General features: G+C 36.8%; 1 protein-coding gene across 10 annotated transcripts in view; it reads right to left on the bottom strand.

Moving 5' to 3' along the window:
• The window catches only part of LOC117421237 (transducin-like enhancer protein 1), a 69,545-nt gene that overhangs the window by 27,894 nt on the left and 13,763 nt on the right, over positions 1 to 27,888 (bottom strand). For 4 of the 10 annotated variants that reach the window (XM_059025371.1, XM_034035355.3, XM_034035357.3 and 1 more), the window contains exons 5-6: positions 16,553 to 16,615; positions 12,470 to 12,574 (exon numbers count right to left, since the gene is read on the bottom strand). In XM_059025371.1, coding sequence (XP_058881354.1) covers positions 12,470 to 12,574; positions 16,553 to 16,615 — 168 coding nt within the window. The remainder of the gene's footprint in view (positions 1 to 12,469; positions 12,575 to 16,552; positions 16,616 to 27,888) is intronic. The other 6 variants (XM_059025403.1, XM_034035358.3, XM_034035359.3 and 3 more) reach the window with 2 other exon arrangements.

The raw sequence follows: 27,888 nt of genomic DNA, 5'->3' as shown, positions 1-27,888 counted from the left end.
AAAACTGCTCTTCTGAAACATTCAGAGTGAAAAAAAGTGCATTATCAAGAATGAATTGTGGTCGCTACAACCACTTTAAGCAATATCCACTTTTGTACTTCAGATTAAGAATGAGCTTCAGGCTTTCCAAAAATCACAATTGTGCTGTTACATGAATTGGGCATTGTAAAACACTGGAGCATTAAAAACAATCTTTCTCCATTTACAAAAAAAAAAAAAAACCCCACACAACACTAATTATTTTAGTTAAAAACTGGTTCTGGAAAGCCTCCCCCACTTATTTGTTTACCATATGAATGCAAATGCATGTGCACATTTATATATATAATATGCAAACATCACCTTTTGCCAATTTTAGCTCAACAGAAGGATGTGCTGAAGCTCATTATGAAACTAAACAGATGCCTTCTGTGTGATATAAAGTGTATTGACAAAAAAAAAAGACAACAAGACAAGATAAAAAAAAAATTCTTGAAGTTTTATATTTTGCTCACAGAGAGAAAAAGAAGCCATTAACATTTTTGGACAAGCAATCACCTTCCCACAGTAGCTCAGCTCCTTAACCTTTGTAAAACAAAGTAGGACATTCAACTGAAGGAAGCTGGTAGGGTTTTTTCAATCCACTAGACAAGCTCATTAGCCCTTAATTAAGAACTAGACACCTGCCATAAAAGTAACAGTCGGAGTAACAGATCTGCCCCAACACCAATTACTATCATCGCTCACAGAGCAAAAGCTGTGTCCGGCTTTGAGGCGGCCGCCATGCAGAAAGACCACTCTGCTCAGTGCTGGCAATTACCACAGCACTGGAATGGAAGAGACTGAAAACTGCACTGTACAACTCAGCTAATTAGCCTTACTTAACTACTTAAGCAACTTTACAGAAATGCCACCCTAAAATAACTAAGTTTGAGTTACACTGAAAAAATAAATACAAATGGACAGAGATATACATATTGGTAGAATAGATTAATTTGTCACTATTTTGAGTAGTTATCTCTGCTAGACCTGTATACAGGTCTGCAGTTTTGAAGGTAAAAGACTTTGCAAAATGTACTGTACTAGAAAGGATATCTTTGTTATGTATAGTATTAAAGCAGCTTTACTGAATACAACACTGACCGAATATACTTCATTTTGCCATCATGCATCTAAGCATATCGTTTTAACATTGTCATGTTTATGAAACAAACAGAAAAAAGCTGTAACCTTGTGTTTTAGGTTATGTAACCTATTATAAGAACAAACCAAATACTGTATTAAAAACAACAAACCCTTGAGGAGGTTAACCTCATCATTTGAAACTTCACACAGTGTAGTCAGTCAGAGAAGATAAATGAACTTATTTTAATCATCTGGCAAATATCATATCTTTTTTTTCCCTCTCAGTCATCACATTTATAGCTTTTGTGTTTTACTATTAGTAAAGAAAGTTGTATTCAATGCAACATTGTATAATTAGGCCTTTTTTAATACGGATCTCAGACTGTGTTGTATTGAGCATAGTAGTTCTGCATTAATCCAAAAATATGTTTTTAATTACTTTGCATGAACTACAAAGATCACTGATGTCTCATATACAGTTCATTACTCAAGTCAGAATTAGATAAGCAAGTATGACTATTTTAGTCACTAAGGTTTTAATAACCAGTCTTAATTAAACAAGTTAATGATGGGTGCAAACTCAAACTATTTTTAGAGCAAGCTAAAAGTACCTGCACAGCTTCCTATTTGGATACAGGGGGTCAACTCTACTTTTTAAAAGGCTTTGTTTTGAATAAACAAGTAGACAAAACACTTATAGGTTGGACTATAAAACTAGTATGGCTCCATTATTAACATGCAAACAAATGCATTGGTAAAGACACATTTACTGACAATATCCTTTTTTCTTAGATCTTTCATGCTGCTAATGGCTCTCTAAACCATCAAATATCAAATTATCATCTTGGCTTAAATGCTACTGTGGTTTTAGAGCATGCACCCCTATTGTTCCTACCACTGGGTCAGGTCCCCGAACAATACGGATAGCTACTACCAAACTGGGCAAAGTTTATTTCGGCTACAGCTGCTGCTAGGAGGAGCAGACAGGCTCCCGCAGCCTCCTTACCCTGGGGAGACAGGTTGACACATTGCATGTGCAATGAGGGGGAGCAAAAGTCTAGCAAATTGTCAACCCAATTTTACACTGCTCCAGTTTGTCAGGATGCACACAAACTCTTTCAAGCAAAATCAAGCACGTGCCAGAGAATGAAACCCATTGTGCTCAAACATAATTACTGAGTTATTAAAACTGGAAATGGCTGGAAAGAAAGAAAGAAAGAAAGAAAGAAAGAAAGAAAGAAAGAAAGAAAGAAAGAAAGAAAGAAAGAAAGAAAGAAAGAAAGAAAGAAAGAAAGAAAGAAAGAAAGAAAGAAAGAAAGAAAGAAAGAAAGAAAGAAAGAAAGAAAGAAAGAAAGAAAGAAAGAAAGAAAGAAAGAAAGAAAGAAAGAAAGAAAGAAAGAAAGAGATAGAAAGATCCCTTAAGCATTCTAAATTTGTCTTGTTAGAATAAATAATGTATGTTACAGTAAATTAAATATATATTGCTAATTTCTTGACTTCCCACTATGACGACATTTTATGCCAAAATGAAAAATCGGAATAAATAAAATGTCTATATATTTATTTATTTTGACATTTCCCAAATTGCTTTTTACATTTCATTTTGGCTAATCCAGCACGCTCGATTGAGATTGACTGCTGGTGTTGAAAAATAATAAGTGGCGAGGTGAGGCATTCCATATACAGGCGGAGGGTGGGCGCAAACCCGGGACCTCTCGCACTAAATCACATACAAATCGTAGAATGAGAAATTTTGGTGGGAAATTTATTTTGGCTTTGTTGGCAGTTTTGATTGGCTCGCCAATAATTCTTCCACCAATCAGAGTGTGGCATACAGTGAGTGATCCCGGCCTCTGTCAGACTGGTATGTAGCACAGTTAAAAGAAACGTGAGGAAAATGAAAGAATGTGTCGGATGTCAAAGTGAATATGAGAATGGCAGTGTGATGGAGCCAATTTGCTTGAAAACAATTAAGCGCAGACCAGACATTTACATCAATGGATTTAGAAATTCTGGAATTTATAATGCCATCAGGAACACCGAGGCAGTGTAAACTGCCCCTGCTACTGTGGTACCTGTACGACTGTTCTTTATGTTAAGCAGTTTTATGTTAATTAATCCTTATAAAAAAAACAAAATAAAAAAATTAAGTACTGCAACAGCCAAAATAGTTTATTCCAGACTTGTTAGAAAGTCTGTAACAAAAGCAAATTTGCTTTGCATTGTTATTGTCAATACATTGTAGATACTACTATTAAGACACCCACCGTGCAGGTATCTCAGCGTCCCTAAACAATATGTTAAAATAAATTAGTTTTGCACTGTATAAAAATGAGTTGATTTTGCCAGTGCTTGCTAGTCTAAGTCTATTTTTGTTTTGGCTTAATTGTTAAAGTTGTGGCAATACTGTCCTAAAATTACTAAATTATACTGTGATCATTCCACTGTGTTATGTTAGTGAACCAGAGCTATGTTTTAAAACAGAGTTAGCAAATGCCTATTGTTAAAGTAATTTCCAATTACTGTTATCTTAATTAAAGGACTATATAACGATAATGCTGTAACTCATTTTTAGAAGGCCTTGTTTGTTCTTATCCAAGTTGCTGCAGTGACATTGTAGATGATATAACTAGTTAGCTTAATTAGATACTACTTTAGCAGACACATTGCATTAATTAAACATGTATTTGAATGTTTTTTAAATTAAAAGTAGAAATACAAAACTGGCATTTTTCTTTGTGAATGTGAAAAACAGCAATTCAAAAAGAGTCAAAATCTATCAAGGTAGCAAATCCGCCGAATTTAATACCAGCCAAAATGTCCTGTTATACGGTATATATATATCTTAATATATAAAAGAAGAAAGTTTGTCTGTCTGTTCCTTTATGCATTCGGACCCCACAGGATCCAGTGCAACCAAACTTTGCGTGGGCTCCTCTTTCATCCAGTGGAAGGTCGATGGCTGTGTTTGGATCCAGAATTTGACCCCCGGGGTACTTTATTTAGTAACCACATTGCTGGATCATTACAGTAGCCATGTATCTCAAATTAAAGAAACCCACAAAACCAAAATAAAAATAAATAAATAAAAATTAATTAAAATGACAAAAAAAAAAGTAAAAAGGGAAAAGGGGTCTGAGCGCATTGTGCGACACCCAAGATCGGTAACTTATAGGAAACCATAAGGCTACCGTTACCCAATTTGTCATGCATGAAATATTGAAATATTGAATTTCCCCGGGCAACGCCAGCTAGTGTGTGTGTATGTGTATATATATATATATATATATATATATATATATATATATATATATATATATATATATAATTTGAGTCAAACTCTGTTTCTCAGGACAACATACTTGTTTATCACTTTGCCATTTACTTCCCATCTCAGCTGAATTCTTCCTTTGTTTTTCTTTTGCAATTAAGACATTTATCATTTTTTGACTATAGGAATGATAGATGTACAGATGGATGTACAGTACTCTACCAAACATCAAAAAGCAAATGCTGTTGCTATGTTGTTACGAAAATGCAGCCGCACACCCAATAAATAAAACAAAAATTGTCAAAGTAGGAGTATTGCGATTATCATTTAGGTTTACCGGAATTCATACTTCTGAAAAATGTGCTTCCCTGGTTACCATTCAATTATACAATTAATTGAAAACTGTAAAGTTCAGAGCTCTCCATAGGCAAAATAGCCAGATGCCTGCTTCACCCACCCTAAAATCAGTGGAAATCCACTCAATGGAAATCACGCATGGGTACAGTTGGATCATCATTTATAAAACAGGCTCTGAGCTGCTAAACAAAAATGAAATATTTGTGCACAGTAATGTAGTGGTAATATATAATACCGTTAAAATAAATTCAAGATCATAATTTTCTTTTACTTTCATTATGAAGAGCGTACCCTTTATGACACTTAGAAGTACCCTCAGGGGTACTCGTACGCCCAGTTAAAAACCCCTGTTCCAGCTGAAGAGCTTGTTACATAAGACTTGGTCTCAGACATTTTTCGATCGCGGGGAACACCATTTAAAAAAAAAAAAAAAAAGAAAAAAAGGGTTTAGGGGTGTAATTAAATCTCTGTGGTCAACCAATTAAAATTACACCAATACAGATCTTAAATTGGTGACAAATAAAAAAAATAACTGAGCATTTGTGTAATATGTATATTTTGTTGAATGCAGAGCTCCAGAAAAAGAAAGAAAAAAAGAAGGGAGGACATGATATACTATACAGGGCATCATGGTGACTGAAGTTCTGCGCTGGGGGTGACCTCAAACAAAGGAATAGAAAAAAAAACCATGCACGATAAATATAGCCAAAAAAACAACCCATCAGAGACAACATTTACCCGCCTGATGCTTTCAAAACAAGCCACAAGCACTGATCAAGGGGAGTAGCCTAGAAGTCACATGCAAGACGCATGCAATACCTGTTAAATGTCACCTCAAGTTCAATGTACAAATAAAATGTGAATTCATATCATTTGTTTTATAAAAATCAATATTTTAATTGGTGTTCCGTTACTTTAAGATGCAGGACTACAGCACTGTATGCAAGGTTGGTGGTACTGCCAGCACATTTTACTTCAGCCTTGCATAAAAACAACATACCGCAATGTTTGATGCTATACTGCCATACTTTTCAATTTTTTTTTTTTTTTTTAATAGGAAATGAGTCCACATGTGACTTTGCTTTGCAGAATTTAAGCAGCTCAAAATCTGTGTGCTTCTGCCATATTTTCTTTTGTGCTAGTACTGCTTGATTCCAAGTTCTCCCGGGAACTGATTATCTTACAAGACAATATCCCTGAATCAGTTGAACCAAAACTACAAGTATTGTTGTTCAAATACCAGTTATTGTATTGCCTGATGAAGATCGCAATATACCGGTATTAATGCACACCCCTAGTAAAAAGCAACTGGGAAAAGTCTAAATACATTTATATAGACATTATGGCATAAAATATCCTGCATATACCACTGCACAAATGCTTTCTCCAATACTGTTGACATACATAATTTAAAAAGCCAAAATGTAAAAATTAACAGGGATTTCTATGCATATATTTATCTAATAAAACAACTTACCAACCTTAAAGGACAAAAGTAAAAAAATATATTTAAAAAATGGAACTATTGGAACCACTTTACATGTTCCTTAAAACAAGGTCTCTACCAATTTGACATTTGTTTTTCATATCGCCCGACGCCCGGGACAACAACATTTGTGTGAGGGACAACAAGTTTTACCGTTATACTTTTACTTTTTTTTTCTTCTTTTGTCACAATGTTCTGTTGCTAGAAAAACTACTGTTGATTTCTTGGGAGTCACACAAGTTCCTGAATACACTAAACTGGAAGTCTCGCACATACAATTTTTTAATTTTTTTTTTTTTTTTTAAATGCGTAACTCTAAACCTCAAAGCAAAACATAGAGTACACAAATGTACATATTTTAATTCACAAACCCTCAGTCACACAGTAACAAATGTATTTAAATTAATGCAATAATACGATTACATTGCCTTTGTCTAGCAGGAGCCCAGTAAAGTTTGACCGCCAGCTCTAGGAAGAATATTTAACATAATAAAAACTACATAAACCTTTAAACTATTTTACATGTAATGTTTTAGCAATGTTTTTTTTTTTGAACGTACACTACTTAAAATCAGGTGGTTGGCAGGTTTGTAAAGCTATAGGATTCACAATTATTTTTAATACAACTTTGCACTGCGAGACTGACAACGCAATGGCCACTGAAACGCCAACAAAACAAAATGTAGTTTAGAAACCAATCCTTTAACCCTTCCACTCCAGTGAACAGTCTACTTGTTTGAGGTCTGACAAAGTGATTTCGGCTTGTGTATCAGGACAAAAATCCACTGAACGTATACCGTATTATACCTTTCTAAACAGCTGAGAAACTGAAGATTACACAAATAACGTTTTGCTTTTTTATTGTCATGAAATACACCCTACAATTACCTAGTCTGAATGTAAAAAAATAAGTTAACAAAATGTGCTCAAATTCATTTCTTTAGAAATGTCTCCATAAGCGTAATTTAGTGATCTCCTACCTAAAAACTGTAAAAGTATCAGTGGTACCCACAACTCTCAGAAATTAGGATCAGAATGAATGTTAAACATCGTGTCTGGTTTTCATTTTACACCAAATTGTTTGACGGGTGCGTAATGCGAAGAAGTTCGCCATCATATAGATATGTCAAATCATCAATGTCTTCTGTGTAAAAAAAATAAAAAAATAAAAAATAATTAAGAAAAAAAAAAAGCTTTTTTCTTTCAGGTTGGGAAACATTTTTGGTTATGTAAAGCTCTCTGGAAATGTTGCGTTTTAAAATCATGGTATATACTGCAATCTAAAACAAAACCTAAGATACTGAAATGCTGCATCTCATAATAAAAGGTCTCTCTATTGGCCTGGTGCATTTCAGTTTAATTATTATTTTTGTTTTGCCATGTGTCATGCACAAAAATTAGATAGGCTCAGTTTTGGCAAATACAGTATGTTTCCTTTATTTGATTTCATAAAGCAGAATGTATTATTAAATCACTAATTGATTGTGTTCATTGTTTAAAAAGCACAATCCCAAAATGTGTGTGTGTGTGTGTGTATGTGTGTTTTTTCTGGGACAGTGAGTGAGCAAGTGGATTTTTAAGAAGGACAAGTAGTACTTGTCCCTTTGACAAGTAGTTTTTTTTCAAAATTTGCACACCACTGACGGCCCCCCGCCATACACCAAAAAAAAAAAAAAAAGCCAGAATTGAAAGCGACACACAAAGGGTCTCTATGTTTATGCAAGGCTGAGCTGTCAAGACAAAAATCCACTGGAGCTCACCGGTTCAGGGAGAAAAAAAAACAGCTATTAAAAAGGAAATGAAGGTCACCCTCCCAGTTTATTTCACCTAATTGACTGCCAATAGCTTAACACAGGCACACTGACTGCAGCTCTGCAATTGAGAAACCGATGAAAGGAAAGTTGAAGCAAAGGCCAATTCTTTTATTGGCACTAATCCCCTTCTCTTATTCCACATACCCCATTCCTTCCCCAGAAAAAAAAAATTATAAAATAAATACCATCTCCAGTTGAGATGTAATTTTAAGCACAGATGGATTAACTGGTCCCTTTGACTAAGCACATCACTGGTCTGTGCCAGCATTAATCCGTACAGCAGCATGTCTAATTTTCATTGCAAATTGTCTAAGAAAACTAAAGACCAGCAGGGCAACTTCTCACAAGCAATTAACATAAATTGATAAATGAGTAATTTGCATCTGCTCAAGGTCGCCAATACTGGAAAATAAATTCATATATATATATATATATATATATATATATATATATATATTCTTCAAAAAAAAAACAAAAAAAAAACACAACACACACACATAGGTGTTTTGAACTTTTTATAGCATTAGTATGGCAGTTTGCATAGTAAAATAGACAGTTCCAAAGAACCTTAACCTTTACAGAAATCATCAAGACATTCAATAAAGTCACTTTCAAAGATAAAACAAAGTTCACGGTCAACAGAAATCAGTAATGGGTATGCCCACCATTGGCACTCATGACAGCCGGACATCTCCTGCCCATGGAGCCTGGATAACATGCCGGGGAATGGCAACCCACTCTTGCTCAAGTGCCTGGAAAAGTCCTTGTAACGTCTTTGGCTCGGGGTGACGTCATCGCACACGTCGATCAAGCTCGTCTCACAAATGCTCAATGGGGTTCAGATCTGTTGATCGAGATGGCCAGGGAAGCACTTGAACATTGTTCTGAGTGTGGAAAGCTGTGTTGGCCCGGGCTGTGTGCGGTCGTGCATTGTCATACTTAAAAAATTACGTTACGATGGTTCATGAATGAGATCACATGAGGCAGTATGAACTGTCAGTTTGCCTTGAACATGAACAAGAAGCAAGGTTGGTTCTGCCACTGTCTGAGATTGCCACCCACACCATGACACTCCCACCACCACCACCACCACCACCACATCTGTCAACCTGTCGCACACAGTTGGCCGCAAAACATTCATGACGTTGCCTGTATACCCGGGCTTTTCCATCTGCACTTCGAAGCAGAAACCTGGATTCATCACTGAACACCACGTTTCTCCATCTTTGTATGGGCCATAATTGACACCACTGAAGTCGCAGTCAACGTAATCTTTAGCAACAGATAAACAGTAGGCTAATGGGTAGCAGATATGCACAGTCCATTAAATTAATTTAAGATACTGACAGCTAATCAGTCAAAAAGTGGAATCCAACACATTCAGAAACAATATGGTTGAAAACGGAGTGAAATCAGGCAATTATGTAATGTTTTCTTTTTACAAAACTTCTATACATATTAGAGGTGTGCTGAGCGACTATTTAAATAAATCGACACGAATACGATTATAATTTCGATTCGTCGATTAATCTGTTAATTTCGATTTTTTTTTTTTTTTCATTTAATAATGCAGAAAAGGCACCCCCACTATAGTAGAAGATATTCTGTAACATTATCTCCAGTACTGGTTTAGTTGTCTTACTCTGCTGATGGTCTCTTTCTGAAATAGCAAGTCTCACTCGGGCAACAACACACAACTTTTTTTTTTTTTTTTTTTTTTACAGTTTTATTAAATCAGAAAATGCTTTCTCACATAACTACAGTACAAAATTTGCTACTGAATTTTTGGAAAGCAACTGTAAAACTTAATTCTTGTCACCAACCACAACCTACTTGGAATTTTTGCTGTTTGCTGAACAAGTGGAGCAAAATTCTTATAAAGTCAACTCATTAACCTTTAAAGAAGTCAATAACTTATTTGCAAAAATAGTTAAGACACTATTCACTTAAAACAAAAGTCTGTAGTACTGTGGGTCTTTTTTTAGCATTATAAAAATACTGAACCTTTTCTTAAGTTGTTTCCTGAAAACTGTACTCATTATTTAATTGTGTTGTCACATGAACACATTTTAACATGACATAGCATGTTGAAAAACAAACACATTATGCAAGGTTGCTATGTAAAAACACCAGCATATCAACGTGGCTAGGGCTGGCACATTTTCTTGTTACAGTAGCACCAGCTGCTGAAAAAAGCCTTTTCAGATGGAGCAGAGGTAGCAGGGATACTGAGAAACCGTTTAACTAGTTTGGCCAGGCGAGGAAGGCGATGCATATTGTTCTTCCACCACTGCAAAGGCTCAGTATCTTTGAAGCTATTTAATTAATTTTGAAAGACATTTAAAAATGGCAGATTTTGATATTTTTATAATTAACGTGTTTTTTTTAGCTTTTAAAAACATATAATAAAAGTATAATTAAGACTCCATACGGGTAATAAGACACTAACTGTCCAGAATCAAGCTTTTTAAAAAAAAATGAAATAAACAAATTGTAAATAGTGTTTATTATGCCATTAACTAATAGTGCTGTAGAGGATTGATACAAATTCAGCAATTCTATGACTGATGCAGCGTGTTTTTTTTTTGACAAGTTCAATATTGCTGGTAAAAGTCTAAGATTAGACCAATACTTGGTGTTAGCACTTACACAATAACAGATTATAATATACTTGCTGTATTCAATAGCAAGTGTGAAATGTATAGTTTATTTTCATGTGCTAAATGAACACGTAATTCCTCATCATAAAAAAGAAACTGCATCTGACAAAAACAGCATCGTACTGTATATATCGACTTACTTCTTATATGAATAATATTACTTACCAAATGAGAGACAGTTGGGTGCCTCCTTTTTAGATGTTGCAGCAAAGCTGTGGTGATATTTCATCTTTCCTTTGCATATTATGCACTGAACCTGTGAATTGTTAGGTTGGCCAAAGCAATCCCACACAACGCTTGTGTGTCTGGCGATTCTTGCAAATTTCTTGGCACCGGGCCTCTCACTTCCATCACTTTCCAAACTCCTTTTCTTTCCCCGTTCTTCTGCACTAGTAACAGTATTGCTATGTGCATCCGCCATATTGCTGTGTTCCCGCTTGCCACTCTCAACACGTCGCCAAAAAAAGGTTTTACAGACTGTTTTGTTTCATTAAATTTTTCGCCCAATGAAAGCACTTTGCTAACGTAACAAGATTGTTACATTCTAGCGGGAGGATAGAGGTTCTAAACAATATTGCGACAATGCTGCTGCTTGTAAAATAACAATAAAGAAGTACCGACACATTAGCAAAATCATGCTTCGAATAGGGTTGCGTGGGTATTATTGAAGAAATACGTCTGACTTGCAATTTGATGCAAACGGGTTTTATTTATCTAACAGAGAGAACAGGGATAGTCACAGGATACCAGAAGACGTATGTGTGTGGGTTTTTTTTAAACAAAATAAAACTCATCTTCATTTTTTTCTACATAGGCCTAAGTTTTTTTTGTCATCTTTTACTAATATCGCCTTCACTCTCAACCAAATCAGTAATAGCGATGTGTTCCTGCCTAGATCAGACCGAGTGAACAGCTGATCGGAATTATTATTTGAGAACGCACCTGGCGTGAATGTAGTTGCTAATATACCGTATGCATATATTAAGGCGATTACTCGAATAAGATCGTCGAGTATTAAAATAAATCGCCATGACTCGAGTAACTCGATTAATTATCCCAGCTCTAATACATATATATATTTTTTTTTAAATCCCCTCCTTAAGCTTGCTATGAAAAAAAAATAAAAAAAACACAACATGTTGTAATTTAACTGAAGGAACACAATTGTAGTACACTAAATACCCAAATAGTACCTTTGGATAAACAAACAAGGGGAATGCTTGTGACATAGTAGCCGTCTGCCATGTGGGTGCGTGCATTCGCTGCTGAGTGACAGGCAGGAGATCGAGACCGAGGTTGAAGTTTATACGCCCCGCGTGCGAACAGGATTTATTTACATAAACACGTGAACAGCTCACATGACAGTACCAGCAATGGCAACGCACGGAGCACATATAACAGTCTACAAAAACTTTGGTAGGCTCTATAATTTCTGAATAAATCCTCTTTGTTTGATAATAAACTAACATTGCTGAAGAGCTTGATCATGGCGAATAAATAGTTAGAGCAGATATGTGACGGGCAGATAGTCCAATACAGTAATCTGTTGTCTAACTCAAACAATACCCCAAAATTATACTCCTAACACTGAGAAAACATTTGCTGTAGTGGAAAAAGGGGATACTACTGAGCCTCCCAGCTAATGGCCTATTCATCAATTGTGATTGACTACACTATTTTGTACTGTACCCCTTGAGGAACCTATAGGGAAGATACACTGGCACCCAAGTTTTTTACCCACAAACCCCAGCAATAAGAAATAGAAAGTTGTACACACTGTAGGAGGTAGACCTGGAAGGCCACGTACCCCGATGACGGCGTTTAGTTCTGCCATGGTCACTTGCTTGGCTCGCTCCACTGCTTGTGCAACTTGTTGCTGGTGCTAAAACAAACAAAAAAAATGGATTTGAACATTTGCACACATATCTCTATCTATTTATAGTAAATATGGACTGGAGAGGAGGGCCATAGTGGAAAATGATTGCCCTGAGGGAAGACTATTGTTACCAACAGGGGGCAATAATGCCCAAAGCTGCAGGCAGAGAGGATTGCAAGGGGCATTTCATTTTTATGAGCGGAGTCTGCAGTATATATTTAATATACGAGTCAGTCAAAATAATGAGAGGCAAGGTAGGCTAGTAAATATAACTTTATATACTGTAAAGCCATAAATATTTGCGAGACGACTTATAAATTTTTCACGTAAAAAAGAAAAAACGTAAACATTTTTGGCTCCAATATCTTAGTGCTGTACATAAAATGAAGTAATCAACTAGTACCAGTGCAACATTTCTGGAGCAAAATAGGTTTTCTGGGTGTGATTCGCCAAATATTTTAGCAGCAAATATTTATGGCTTTACAGTATTTTGTTTAAATATAGCTGATAAAGCATAAGTAAATAACAATAACAGAACATATTTTTGAAGTTCATACTGCATAGTTCCCAGGTTTTTTTTTTTTTTTTGTACTATGGTTTTGAAATTCATTTTCTGTTAAGTCACAGAATCACCGTTTTTTCATTCAGCCATTTTCTCATGTTAGAAGTGCAGGTGGAGGGCGTTCCTTTGAAAAGGGGTGGGACTGACAATGATGTGAACCAATCGCATGTCAGAGGGAGACTATTGCCCGGTGGTGTAAGGGTTGTTAGGGCAATAGTTCAATCTATTTTTGCTCCTATGATGAGGTTTTAACTAGAGCTGTCAATCGATTCAAATTTTAATCGGTTAATTTATGGGCATTAGTTGATTAAAAATCGGTAGATTAATGTGTGCACATTTTTAATAAAGTTAACAATATTATAGCAGCTGTCATGCATAGTAATAATATTATTATTTATTTATTACCAGACGTCCTTTTCCAGGGCGACTTACAATTGTTACAAAATATCACAGTACAAAGTATCACATTGTAAAAAATATCACATTACAAGTCATCACATAAAATATCACATTACAGAATCATAATACAGATAAGAGCAGTTATGAAAGTACAATAAGATAATAAAGAATACAGCAAGGTATGAGCAAGAGCAAGTTCGACTAAAAGCAGTTATAAGTTATAGTAAATATTGTAAGAATATGTAGTAAGTATGATAAAATCGATGAGAATGATTTCCCAATAAGAGCAAATACAAAAAACATGAGTATGGTTACCTGTAAGAGTAAAATCAGATACAAGATGTAGTTATAGTTAGGAGCAGTAGTTGAATGCGGCACGGTATGGAGCAGTTCAGTGCAGGTACAAGTTGATGCAAGAACTGGTACAACTGGGTGCCATATAGTCCAGTATAGTCGAGAGTTGAGGTTTATAGATGCTGTTTGAACAGGTGTGTCTTGAGGAGGTGCCGGAAGGTGGTCAGGGACTTAGCAGTCCTGATATCCGTGGGTAGGTCAATCCACCACTGAGGGGCAAGGGTGAAGGAGTGGGTTCTGAAGGCGGGAGGGCGGGAGGGGGGTACAGCTAGTCTGCCGGAGGTGGAGGAGCAGAGCGGACGAGGGGGTCTAGGAAGAAGTGATAGTCTGGAGATAGAAGGGAGCGGAAAGGTCAAGACAGTGAAAGGCAAGTACAAGCAGCGATAGGCCTGTGCAGAAAGCGGAGCAGTGGTGTAGCGTGGGAGAAACAAGGAAGGGAAAAGACAAGGCGAGCAGCAGTTTTGGATGAGCTGGAGCAGACGGGTAGCAGAGGCAGGAAGGCCGGCCAGGAGGGAGTTGCAGTAGTCGAGACAAGACAGTACCAGGGCCTGAACTAGGAGCTGCGTGGAGTAATCAGTGAGGAAGGGGCGAATTCTGCGTAACACTAAAAAATCAACAGAATCATAAAATAAATAAAATAAGCCAATGGGAATTTGGTCTTTTTAAAGCATTTTATTATTATTTTAGTAAATGTAACATTTTCACAGAACATTGGTTGTTTACATAGCTACGTACATGACTTCCTTGCACTTATGAATCTAGCAGAACCGGAGGCACCGAAAAGATGAAGCCGTTCGGAATCTTGTTACAGGTATTTCTGGTATACACCTCCATTTTTTCTGAGAAAGTTCTTAAATTGATTCGTAACCAAATCGACTATAATGTCTCGTTTTATTTTCATTTGTAAAAAGCAATTTGGAAATTTTACTTTGAAGAAGTTCTCAATATAATTCTCAATAACTGTCTATAGAATAAGCAATATCACACGAAATTTAGCTAAGCTTACACCCTATCAAAACATATTTATGTTCCCCGGCTCACTGATGACTGGACAGCTGTAAAACCAGGGCAGATTTTTGACAAGTAGTAAGTTGCACTTTTTGCAGATATACAATACACCATTTCCCGGTGATAGAAGATTTAGGACCATGAATTTCCAAGTTTATTTGTGGGTTTACAGGTTCACAGTGAGATATACTGCAAAGAAAAGGAACTTTTGAAGTATTGTTTTCAGAAGGGAGAGAGCTGTGGACCAAATAGTCTCTAATGCTTTTGTCTCCTGTATGATATTAAGTTCTTTTGAATGATGTATTGAATTTTCTTTATTTGTAGGATGATATGTTGGTACAAGAGGTATATGTTTTGCCTTGTTTTCTTGAAATACCTTGCAGTTATTTACCGTCACCAGAAACTGCGTGACAGTTTAAAAAACGGCAAATGAAAAAGCGCTCCGAGCTCCATGTGATGTGCGATGGACACACACACACACACACATATATATATATATATATATATATATATATATATATATAAACAAACAAACACACAGGATCAACACAGCAGCTCAAGCCCCTATATAAAAGTTTAAAGCCCCTATTTATAAAAAAACAAACTACATTATGCAGATGCAAGCATAGTGCTCACTATGGAAAGCTATCTGGGTCAAAAAAGCGTTGTCAGAATCTTATGGTACAGAAAAAAGGCAAGCATGTAATTCTGAAATGCCGCGCTTAAACAATACCCAACTTGCTAAAACTGTTGTGTAGTGATTTTTATATAGATTGTATATATTATATATTTTTTGTTGTTGTAATAAGTTAGCTTCTTTAAACTCCCCTTCACTTTACAAACCCATTTCCACGTTTGTTTTATTTGAAGTGTTAAAGTTAAATTTCAGTTTTTGTTTGCTTGTTTCAAGAAAGTCACAAGTAAACCTTGTGTTATTACTTTATGAAAACGTGTCTATGGCCACTATTTACTGTGAAGAAATGTCAAAGAATGACAAAGTAAATAATAAATAAAATGTGGTGTCACCTTTATGTACTATTTTTTTTTGAGAATAAACAAAACAACGTTAAACTTCAACTGCTATTTGGCATCCTTTGTTTTGTAGTTAATTCACTGGGGTAAAGTAAGTCCTACACAACTAATTCTTCACTCCAGGGATATTTTTCTACATATTGTAATGTCTTGCTGTAAAATAAAGACACACACACACAGGTGCCACGGCCATGCCCCCTGCACCTGCTGCTATATGGTCTCTGCCTGCGTTCTGAGCAACATAATGGCTTTTATTACTTTTTTGAATATTCCGAACAAATATTTAAATTCTGAGCAAATATCGGAACATGAAAATCCTGTGTTTGTTCCAGCACACCATAACAAAAAATGGGACCCACTGTATGAATACTCGCCTTTTTTTCTCATTTAGCATCTCAACCAATGAAAAGAATCATGCAAATGTTTTACCCTTTGGATAAGAAACTCCTTAAACAGGAAGATAAACTAAAGCAGCTAAATTAATGACAAAGTTTAACTAAAACTCACTGATGGATGCCAGTTAGATACCATGCTTGTTACACTAATCAGCAGGAATCTTGTATAGCTGCAATGGTAGCAGCTGTTCCTCAGACTCGTTTACACATTAACAGATGAGCAGATTTACTTACTTCCTGAGACAGAAACGGGATGACCTGTGCACAAATAGTATTCAACCTCTTTGCAATCTCTGTCTGTCAAGAAAAAGAAAATATATGTCAGTCAACAAAACAAAGCTAAATATTTGTTATGTTAAAATAAACCAATTACTCTTCCAATCAAAGCATGCTTACATTTTCATAAGACAGTGACACCACTCCAGAACGCAAAGTAGCTATCTATAGGCAGTGATTACAAGCTAAACGCTACTTTCCCCTTTTAAAAGTTACATGGTGTACTCCAATACTCAGAGCAATTTAAGGTTTGATAATCTAGGGGGTATTTGACGACTTCCATACTCCCCAGTTATGTTGAGCACAATTACAGTATACTTTTTACTTGTGCTAATTGTAAGACAGTTTATAAGGGACACACACACACACACACAATGCGCAGTAAACTCTTAAATACCTAATACCTAGTCCATTAGCTGTACTCAAGTTTAACTGATAGATATAAGTGCATAGAATTGTCACAGTCATAATTAGCAGCGCATGCACACAGCCTTCAACAGATTACAGTATGTGGGTCCTCAGTATCCAGCTTTTCTGGTTAGCTGATCAAGCACAAAGTCAGGTACTTAAAAGACTGCAGATGCAATGTGCAGTGCATGTCCGCTTTTTGGAGCAGCATCAAAACCATCGTCATAAAATTCTGCTTCCCATACAATTATTTTCCATTACCTTACTTGAATCATGAACATCGATTCACCTCCTCCCCCATAATATAAGGTATATTGTTTGCCATGAAATGAAGAGATTTATTTTTCTATTTTACATTGCTTATTAAAAATCTCTTAAGGAGTTACTCCCAACAAGTATCTGCATTGATGCTCCATCTGTGTGAACAGCCATGGTGCACTGATGAATGGACTTCAAGTGTACTGCATTTAAAACAATGAAGGGGGAGATAAACTTGCATTGAAAGATGCTTGGCGGGACCTGGCTACACTAATTGAGTTTTCTATTTAGCTCTCTGGCAAGGCAGATTGAGGGTTGTATCTCCAGGAGAAAGCTCTTGTATCTGTCTGGCAGCTCTTACACGAACATCTCAAGTGCCTTTAATTGTTTATGTTCCTAATGCAGAGTCTCTTGAATGTTTGCATTCCTCTTTAATAGCAGGCTTAAGAGCAGGGCCTATCAAAGAATGACAAAGCAATTCCATTCATCAGCTCTTGCTGCAGCGATGATGGCCTTTTGATTTATTTGCAAATGACAAGCTTGGCAGGCCCCTGACTTAAGTGCTTGCCTCCTTTTTGAAGCATCATTAAAATTAACATGAAGGAATTCTGCTGTGTTTTGCATGATAAAGTAGCAAACGCGATGCTTCCTACCTTTTTTTATTAGTGCTTTGTCGGCTGCAATTTTTTGCTAATTAAAAACTAAACACTTTAATGAATCAACATTCTATATTACATTTTACGTTAGGTGTAGTTCATGTAAAGATGGTCCCTTTTTTTTTTTTTAATCGACAGCCTAGTAACTTAAAAGCATAAAACAAAATAACTTGCATGTCAGTTATTTCTAGATAGCTTGAGCTATAGAAGTCGTAAGAAAATTGAGTAAGAAAATATAACAATGAAATAAATGGCCACAACACTACAAGCATGTACAGATACAGAAAAGCATGGTTGGGTGACAGAAAAAAAAGGAAATTGTACTCTGGATTTTAAAAACAAGCTTCCTACCATTAATGTAATACAAAAATGTAGCAAGACAGACATCTAGTAAAGTCAATGCAAACGTTATTGCAGAAACCATGCTCAAAAACACTGCGATTCAGATGGGAAGCACGTACTGACCAGCATTTCCATGACAGTGCTTCTAATAGATATTTGCAAGGATAAAATACTTCTATAATATTTTAAAATACAATGTCCCTTACTGTTCTAGCTTCGTTTTACAGCAAAATATGTATTCAAAGCTTCAAGTATCAATTTGTAAAGAACAGACTGACAACGGGGTGGGGATACAAAATTACATTGTTCTCATTAATAAACAAATGCAATTTACTTCCTTTATTCAAAGTGCAGCAGCAAGGTTATGCCACTGAAACATTATACCAGCAGTACATCAATGTCATACATGTGAAGCTTAGATTCAATTCACCCAAGTGCCACTGCCAAATGTTCCTTTTCCCATGTGTATTTTAAGATTATTTCATTGCTTAAAATTGAATTTGTTCCAACTCTAGTCTCCATGGCAACTAGCAAATTATTTGGGTAATTGGATCTTATCTTTCAGTTGCTCTCAAAATCAAATAATTCTTCTAGAATAGTAGCAGCCAATCAAATTTACTGGCCTCCTGAGTAACAGCTGTTGAAAAGTAGGCACATACATCTCAGCTTTACAGCCACATTAAGTTGTAGGTGACATCACTAGAAAGTTGTTCTTCCCAAATGTATTTCAGATATCCACTGGTCAGAATGAAAATAATTAATTTCAAAATAAATAAATAAATAAATAAATAAATAAATAAATAAATAAAGCCTTTGGTACAGCTGGCAAAATGGTTTTGACTGTAAAATAGGCTTGTCTGCACACAAAACAACTGTCCCACACCCCCGGCCATCAATTTTTTACCCAATTTATCCAGCAATATGGGCTGAAAGCAGCAGCTCAGCAGCTATTCAGCAGGCAGTGTAAACAATCCTCCTGCGGCTGCGAATTGTGCTGAACCTCTGCCAACTGGCAGGAGCAAAGCAGTTGTCAAGACACTGGGAGTCAGTCCCACTCACATCTTTAGTATGTCAGGACCAGCTTTACCTCCAAGCTTTTTAGATGCTGAAAAACTTGCCGTTTTGACTGAGAAAGGGTAAATGAATCCGTGAGAAACTTTCTGCCAAGCGTCAACTGTTTCATTTATTACTTTTGTTGCATTATACAATTTTGAAACAATATTCCAACAAGTATCTCAACACAGTTTTACAATTTGCTTTACATTTAAAAATATACAAGACATTTATTCTAGCTCTGTGAATAGAACAGCAGTCCTTCCTCTGGTGATTCACCGAGATGGAACCAAGCTTCAAAGGCTGTATCTAGGTAAAGCACACAATAGCACTGTATGCTCAAAACTTTAATATATCCAACCAAAATAGATTTTAGTTGGATATATTATTACATAGTTGGATTTATAAATTATACCACACAAAGAAAAAAGGCTGTAATGTAGAATGAAGATGATATAACCAGATAATAACCACACACAGGATAACTATTATTTATTAGCGATTACTAGCCTTTTCAGTTTTCACACACTCCCATTAATATTATGGCCTAACTGAAATATCAGAATGTATGTATAAATATACATTTCAGGTAAGAAAACTCGATTTGTCAGGAACCACATTACAACTATGATAAATATGTAAGACAGGGAGCACAAGTTATTTTGCAAAAAGCAGCAGCTGCTTCTCTATTGCTATGTCTGTGCTTTTGTCTAAAATCAAAAGTATGGAACCTCGTTTCTTGCAAAGTATTCACAATTTCTGACAACTGGTTCATTTAGCGCATCTACAAAACTGCCAGGCGTAGTTTCCATCAGCTTCATAGAACAAAAGGCAGATATAGTTTTCACAGGACGAACAAATATTATGTGAATGTTACTAATGTAAAATAAACACGCAAACAAACAATAAAAGCATTCCTACCTGTGCAGACATGTGGCTTTAGAGATGGCAATTTGTTCTTTTGTTAGCCAGGGAACATTTCTGAGGAGATTTGCAACTGTGGCTTTGCTATCATTTCCCATAACGACTGTCCTTTGTGCTTTCTCCCCCCAGTCTTTTTGACATGGCAGAGCATCCCATACCTAGGATGCAGAACGATGCCGAAGCAAATATGTTTTTTCCCCACCCACCTTCTGGAGCAATCTTTCCAGATTTCATTAAAAAAAGCCATTACTAACAGTTTCAAATGCAATAGAAACGAAATACCTTATTTAAATGTTGTTCACATTTTAAAAGTAGTAATTATTATTAAGAGTGCAATTCTTGTTTATAGAAGCATGTCTTGTGTTGTTTGTCAAATAAGAACTGAAAGCCTTGGATCAGATCCAGAAAAAGTAGCACGCTTTAGGTTGCTTATCTTTTGTGCTTGATTATAACTCGATAGATGGACCGATATTTGTGGAAGGAGGGTTGTCCGATGTTTTATCAACACTTAAAACATTCTTGACAAGCAACAGCAGATGCAGCATCACTAGTATATTCACTAGAATCCTGCAGTGATGTTGCATCTGTTAATACACTCACGACTGCCACAAAACGTACTACTACCAATAATAATAATAATAATAATAATAATAATAATAAGTGGTGCACTGATAAAGATGTTCATGGCCGATACTGATAATAGATGCAGGTAAGCTATTGTCAACTACTAGAACAAGGCATAGGGCCTATATTTAAACTTTTATAATTATAAATGTAAAAAAAATGAACAGATATTGTTTACTTGTTGCATTTACTTCAAGTAAACGATAAATATTACATTTCCGGTTCCAAAATTCAGTCAAATTTGAATTTGTTACTTAAAAACAGACGGCACAGTAATCAATTTCTGCTTCAAAATGCCACCGAATACACCCGCAACCAATGCAGATTAAGCAAGATAAACACAAATTACAAAAGGCCACTTTGAAGTACATTGTGTAATAATAATAATAATAATAATAATAATAATAATAATAATAATAATAATACAACGACCCGGCAGTCTGCACTAACTAAGAGGACTTGTTTTACTGTTCGGATGTGGAGAGAATGTTGAGCAATACGAGGCAGGCACCGGCGGTGGGTTTGGCGTCGAAAGAAGGATGCGTATCCAGAAAAGAACCTCATACCTACTGTAAAATATGGTGGTGGATCTTTGATGTTATGGGGCTGTTTTGCTTCCACTGGTCCTGGGGCCCTTGTTATGGTCAACGGCATCATGAACTCTACTCAGTCCCAGGACATTTTAGCCAAAAACCTGGTTACCTCTGTCAGGAGGCTGAACCTTGGCCGCAAGTGGATTTTCCAGCAAGACAATGACCCCAAGCACACATCAAAATCCACAAAAAAATGGATAATTGACCACAAAATCAACATTTTGCAATGGCCATCTCAGTCTCCGGACTTGAAGCCCATTGAAAACCTATGGTTTCAATTGAAGAAGGCAGTCCATAAGCGCAGACCGAAGGATACCAAGGATCTGGAAAGATTCTGTATGGAGGAATGGTCTAAGATCCCTCCCAATGTGTTCTCCAATCTCATTAAACATTATAGAAAAAGACTCAGTGCTGTTATCCTTGCAAGGGGAGGGTGCACAAAGTACTGAAAACAAGGGTGCCAATAATTGTGACACCATTTTTTTTGGAAATAAATGTATAATTTGAGAAATGTGTAATTTTGGTTGATTCCATTGAATCATTAATAAAGTCAAATATATTCCACATGTTGGAAAATTACAATATAGCTAGGTATTGGTACTTTTTTGCTCATCTTTATCAAGGGTGCCAATAATTTTGGAGGTGACAATTTATATATATATATATATATATATATATATATATATATATATATATATATATATATAGACACACACACACACAAAAAACTTTATAGAGAATCTCAGCCATAAAAAAATGTATGGATGATATTAGATTACTAAAGGATAGAACAACCTTTGTGAGAAGCTCATGAGCCGTGGTTTGAAATGTCCTTTCATTATCCTGACCCTGCTTTTGCTGCGTTATGGCCCTCAGAGAGATAAGAACATTTGGATTGATGCCCAGTTGAGCTACAGCTACATTAACAGCATCTAAGGAGTGGGAAGTCTGTCTATGCGCCATCGCCACCTTCAACAGCTCTCAGTAATCCACAGGGGCTTTCATGTGTCACACAGAAACAAAAGCTACATTTGGTTCTCAAGACAATTTGTACACATTCATCACCAATACTCTGCAAGAGAGAGACAGAGAGAGAGACCTTCCCTTCTAATTCAAAAATCCATACCATCATTGCCCTTGCAAACTGCTAAACAAGCAGTATTGGCAATTCACTTGTGCCCTGCAATATATTTACTGCAAATCCCCATGGCTGTCCCTAATGCCATTTTCTATTGTGTCTGGCCTTGTCAATACACTGACTGGCCATCTGCCGCATAAAGCTCGAATGGAGTGACTGTTTACCCAAGGCACCGATAGGATACAAAAGCAGCGTGAACTTTGACAGCTAAGAATCCAGGGCTCCTGCCTTTAGCGAGCCCTATTTAATTTGTGCTCTGCTTTAACTTCATAAATACCATGTCTACCAGCCACAGCATGCATGTACACTGCAGTAAGGTACATAACTTACATTACAGACCAATAACAAAGATCCAGGTGAAGTTGACTTCGTTCCTTTTAGATTTTCCACAAAATTTATTATATGCAATATACTAGAAGAGCAACTTAATTCAGGACATCCATTTATTAACTGAATTTGCAAAAAAATAACACTTCTGGGAATAGCCAGCAGGGCTTGGATTTAATTTGTGTGGCTGGGGGGGGGGGGGAGGTACCGATTTCCAGCCTATGCTCCAGCCAATGGGGGGGGGGGGGGGGGGCGGGGGGGCATTCCAATATTTTAAAGGGGGGGAATGGCAAAGAAGGCACTTTTGCATATAAAAAATTTTTTTTTTTTTTACTGCATCATTGACACTGGTGTAGCTTCAGGGAAGTAATTTGATGTTGCACTGCAAGTATTAATGCAAATGGCTTAAAGCTGCTCAACAAAACCTCTGCATGTATCATGTCAGGAGAAAAAAAGTCTCACCTACAGCACCCTTCAGCAATTCAACTGTACCCAATGAGAAAAGGAAGCTCAAAATCTCCCATATCAGTGCCTGCGATTACTCTGTGCAAGCTCAGGTGCCCAGGGGCCAAGGACCCTATAAAGATAGAAATGTAATACGTGCACAGATCCACAGATAAGATTAACTTCATTATTATGCAGGGCTCCAGAAAGACCTTTTGGATTAGGAGTCAACGGCTTCTGCGCCAAAAAAGAACTGGTTGCCAAATCCAATTGCTGGGTGTCACTTCAGGAGCAAGTTGGTTTCTATCAATCCTATTCAACTGCTAAAATAAAACTCGCTAAGACACTAAAGTGATACTAAAACAGTAACTTAATGTCTGTACGCACTCGTTTGTTGCCTCATTCTGCTGAATGGTTAATTGATGCATGATTATATTTTAAAGTGCTTTGCATGGAATTGGTGACCGCACTTTTAATTCTGTACACTTGTATTATGTGTCACGGATAGCTTGTGTTGCTGTCGTCAAACACACATACTGCGGATGACTGGTGAATGAAAGCGCTGTGGTGCTTTTATTAAATAAACAAAATAAAAAGGTTTGACAAAAAACAATGCTCACACCGAGATTGGATTGCTAATCAGTCATTCAACTGGAATCTCGGCACATCGGCACGTGAACTACTTTGTGCGCTTCCCGTGGTTCCATACGGGAATACATATACACCAACAATAACACACCACACGCAACACATAAACATAAAATACACACAGGGCGGGGCACACTGCCACATATTGGAAATAGCATGCTGCAGCTCCCATGCTCAGTGTCAGTGAAGTCCTGATCTGACAGCATGTAACACAGACAGCTCTTATCATTACATGTTACTGTTCTTTTGTTTTGTTTCCCTCCCTCCCCCCCCCCCCCCCCCCCCAAGTAAAAACAAGTTTAAAATATGCAGTTAGTTTGTTATGCTATTTACAATATTAAATACACCACCGTAAGCACATAATCATATTTTAGATATTTTCATTAGCACATCAAGCAAACTGCAGTACATTTAATTTTGAATTCCCTCTTTTTTTCTGAGCAGTACACTTCCTAATTAATCGCAATTAAAGTGTTTCTATGAGTTCTGCTTTCATGTTTCTTAAAATGGTCAGTCTGAGATATAAATAGTTTTCCCTGCAACAGATAAGCCTGCTTTACTACAAAACTCATGCTACAAAACCTTTTTTCATTATGGTAATGTCTTAAATTACTGTGCCTGTTCTTTGGCTGAAGACATTATCAGCTCATCATCTAACTAGGGAATCTGCTGCGCAATTAAATCAATCATTCATAAACTCTTGATGGTAAACAATGTAACAATTTATTATATCTGGGATAGTTTAGGCTGCTAAAGAAAAAAATAAGTTGGTGTTGACTCAATACTTTTGACACCCTACAATTTTACTGGCACAAGATAATGTTGGTTTATTGGAGTTCACAAAGAAAACACTTTTCAGCTTGATACGGTAACCTTTTCACTTCGTTTTTTGTTTAATTATTTAGCTTTTTCCTGCATTATAGCCCTGCTTTTTTTTTTTTTTTTTTTTAATATAGACTGATGTCATAGCGCATTTGTAAATATTGACACATGCTTTTAAATGAAGAGGCAGCATTTTGTGTTATGTGCCAATGCACCTAACCCCAAAAAAACATTTGCCAATTTTTTTGTTGTATTAGCAACCATTTTAATAGTAGTGGAGCCCTGTTATGAAAAGCATTTGTTAAGAAATGGAGTTGGTGGTGTGGGGGACACACAATGTCTTTACAACAAAAAACAAGTGCTTTGTGCACTCACCTCCCCTCCAATAAAGAATAAAACACACACAAAAAAAAAAACCACACCATACAATACATATTTAAGTTAGTTGTGTTAATGCTTGACACAAAGTAGTAACATGCCTGACAAATTTGTATGGGTGGTGGTGGGAAAAATAAAGAAAGACTATTAGTTTTCTTGACCAACCACCACAATTGGTAATCCCAATAAAAGTACTTAACTAATAGAGTGGTTATGCTGCTGGATCATATTGTGTTTGGATTTAACTGATCAAAGTGTGCAACTAAAACGCATTAGTGTTGAATGATGTGCCACAAATCTTTTTGGATTAGATTTCATAACTAACCAGTGTCCAAATTTTGAATCTGCTTGTCCTTCAAAACCCTATATTACTAAAGCCTGTAATTTCAACCCTTTGATCTGTATAATACACAAAAGCAAGCCAGATTTATCCAACCCATTCTAATCAGCTGCCTCCTCCTTTAAATCACAACGCAAACTTGTTCCATATGACTGATACCAACAATATATTATTTAGTTATCCAAAAACCAAATCAACCACAACAAGAAACAGTTTTCATGTTAGCCTTTAAGCGGAATTCGGGGGAGGCTGTAGAGAGCATTCTCACTGCATTTTTCTCTGTTAACCTAATTTCTCTATGCTGGCCACTCTAGCTTTCATCAGCAACGCTCTGCCTGGGGGAAGTGATCAGCCGGCTCAATCAAATCTGGGTGGGGGGTGGTGCTGGGTGGGGAGGCAGCTCATTTCTAGTCATCTCTAAATAGCCTCGCACAGCGATCGCCACATCATTCAAGGGGTGTGGCCAGAGCAGCACCGGGAGTTCCATTTGGCAGCTCCGCCTGTCAATCTCCCCCATTTTTCCTATATTAACCTAGCACTACTTCCTCTCTTTGTCTGGTGTTTGTTTTTTGTTTGGTAGCAAACGCTCAGACTCTGTCATTCATGCTTCAACTTAACATCTTCACTAATATTTAAAACCTCGCTCCTTTCACTGCAGGTCATTTCTCTGCACAGCGCTGCCAGGATATTATCAACTATGTTCCTACCTGCTCAGGTGATTATTCTCATCATTCAGTTTCTCTATTCGGCTGCAGGAGCTCCAACGTTAGTCTTTCCTGCTCCATCCAGCCCAGCGCCGTTCAAAGCGCAGTTCTGTTACTCAATTTGGTCTGCGTTTTCATTAGAAAGACTGGCTCCAACTCTTTTCCACCAGCGCTTCACAGACCATGGTTACCACGGCAACGCCTCATCACATGACTACTGGGAGTGGTAATTTGCCATGGCGAACAGGCAACTTTAACAGGAACTGCAAGCCTGTGCCTCACTACTGCAATCTTCTGTCTCCTGCTGCTGCGTTTTTGCAACGTGACAGTGAGTTCAACTCACCGAATTGTGACCTCTAAATACTGAAGGCTCCTCTTGTAGAGCTACGTTAACTTATTTGTATACATCACTAACTGTTCTGAAGCAAATGTTTTATACATAGACAAGGATTTTAATCGCAATAACCAAATATATGCTACCCTACTTCACTGAAGCCGATAGTTTCAATTTCAATCACAACCTCTAGACAGCAGCATAACACCACAAGCTCTACATAATTTAAGCTGGTTTGCTATCGCTGAGAATCTCGCACACTCCAAACTATCAATTCCTGCAGTTCGTTGTCACTCCAAGGGATTCTCAGTCCCCTCCTGCCTCAACCTTTTTGCTACTTACATTAACTTTTATTCTTCAAATCCTGGTCATGAAGCCAAGCTTATCGGCTTTGAGATGCTAAGAATCCACTGTCACATTAATTGCCAGCTTCCCTGCATCAGGCCAGTCCTGCAACCTGCAATCCCGGATTCGCACTTCCTCATTTGCCCCCAACTTCATCAAGGCACTTTATACAACTTTCAAAGTCACCATTTCATTCAATATGAGCTGCCAGTCAGATACGGAAATCATGTCCTACGATTATCAACGTTTCAGTCAAAACGTCCTCCTACACCGCAATACACAATACACTCATAAATTGCTCCCGATCAAATCAATAGGTTTTGCAGCAACCTCAGAGCAATGCATTCTCATCTCTCAGGTTCTGCATCGGCCTCAGATCTATGCATTCTTCATCTCTGCCCAAAGGCAGCCCCCGTCTCGGACATTATCTAAAACCGCCTCAACTCTCAAATACCAATTTCCACCACATTCAGCAGATCTCTATTCTCTATAGCAAGCCACTGCACACTACTGACAGCATTCCATCGTTTACTCCCTCAGATCTCTGCCTGTTCAGCAGATCGCCTCTACTGTTAATCACTCTTCACTACAGCAAATCTCAGCTCCATCTTCAGATCTGCTCACTACTGCAGCATGCAAAAGTTGCTTTAGTTTACTGTTTAAATCTGCAACTGCCCTCCTCCAGAGCTTCCAACGCTCCAGCTTTCCTCCAATACTCTCATCTCTAAAAAAAAAATATATATATATATATATATATATATATATATATATATATATATATATATATATATATATATATATATATATATATATATATAGTAAACACCACAAGCATTAATACATGACACCACAAGCATTAATACATGGTACAAGAAATCTGTCTTGATTTATGAATTAAGGCATTCCACTATTAGGAGAATGACTGGAGTTGTGAAACCCAAATCTCTGAATGCGAG

This window comes from Acipenser ruthenus, chromosome 1, assembly GCF_902713425.1.
Source record: "Acipenser ruthenus chromosome 1, fAciRut3.2 maternal haplotype, whole genome shotgun sequence".
Classification (NCBI taxonomy): Eukaryota; Metazoa; Chordata; class Actinopteri; order Acipenseriformes; family Acipenseridae; genus Acipenser; species Acipenser ruthenus.
The sequence above is the reverse complement of the archived record's forward strand: the minus strand, read 5'-3'. Positions and strand labels throughout refer to the sequence as shown.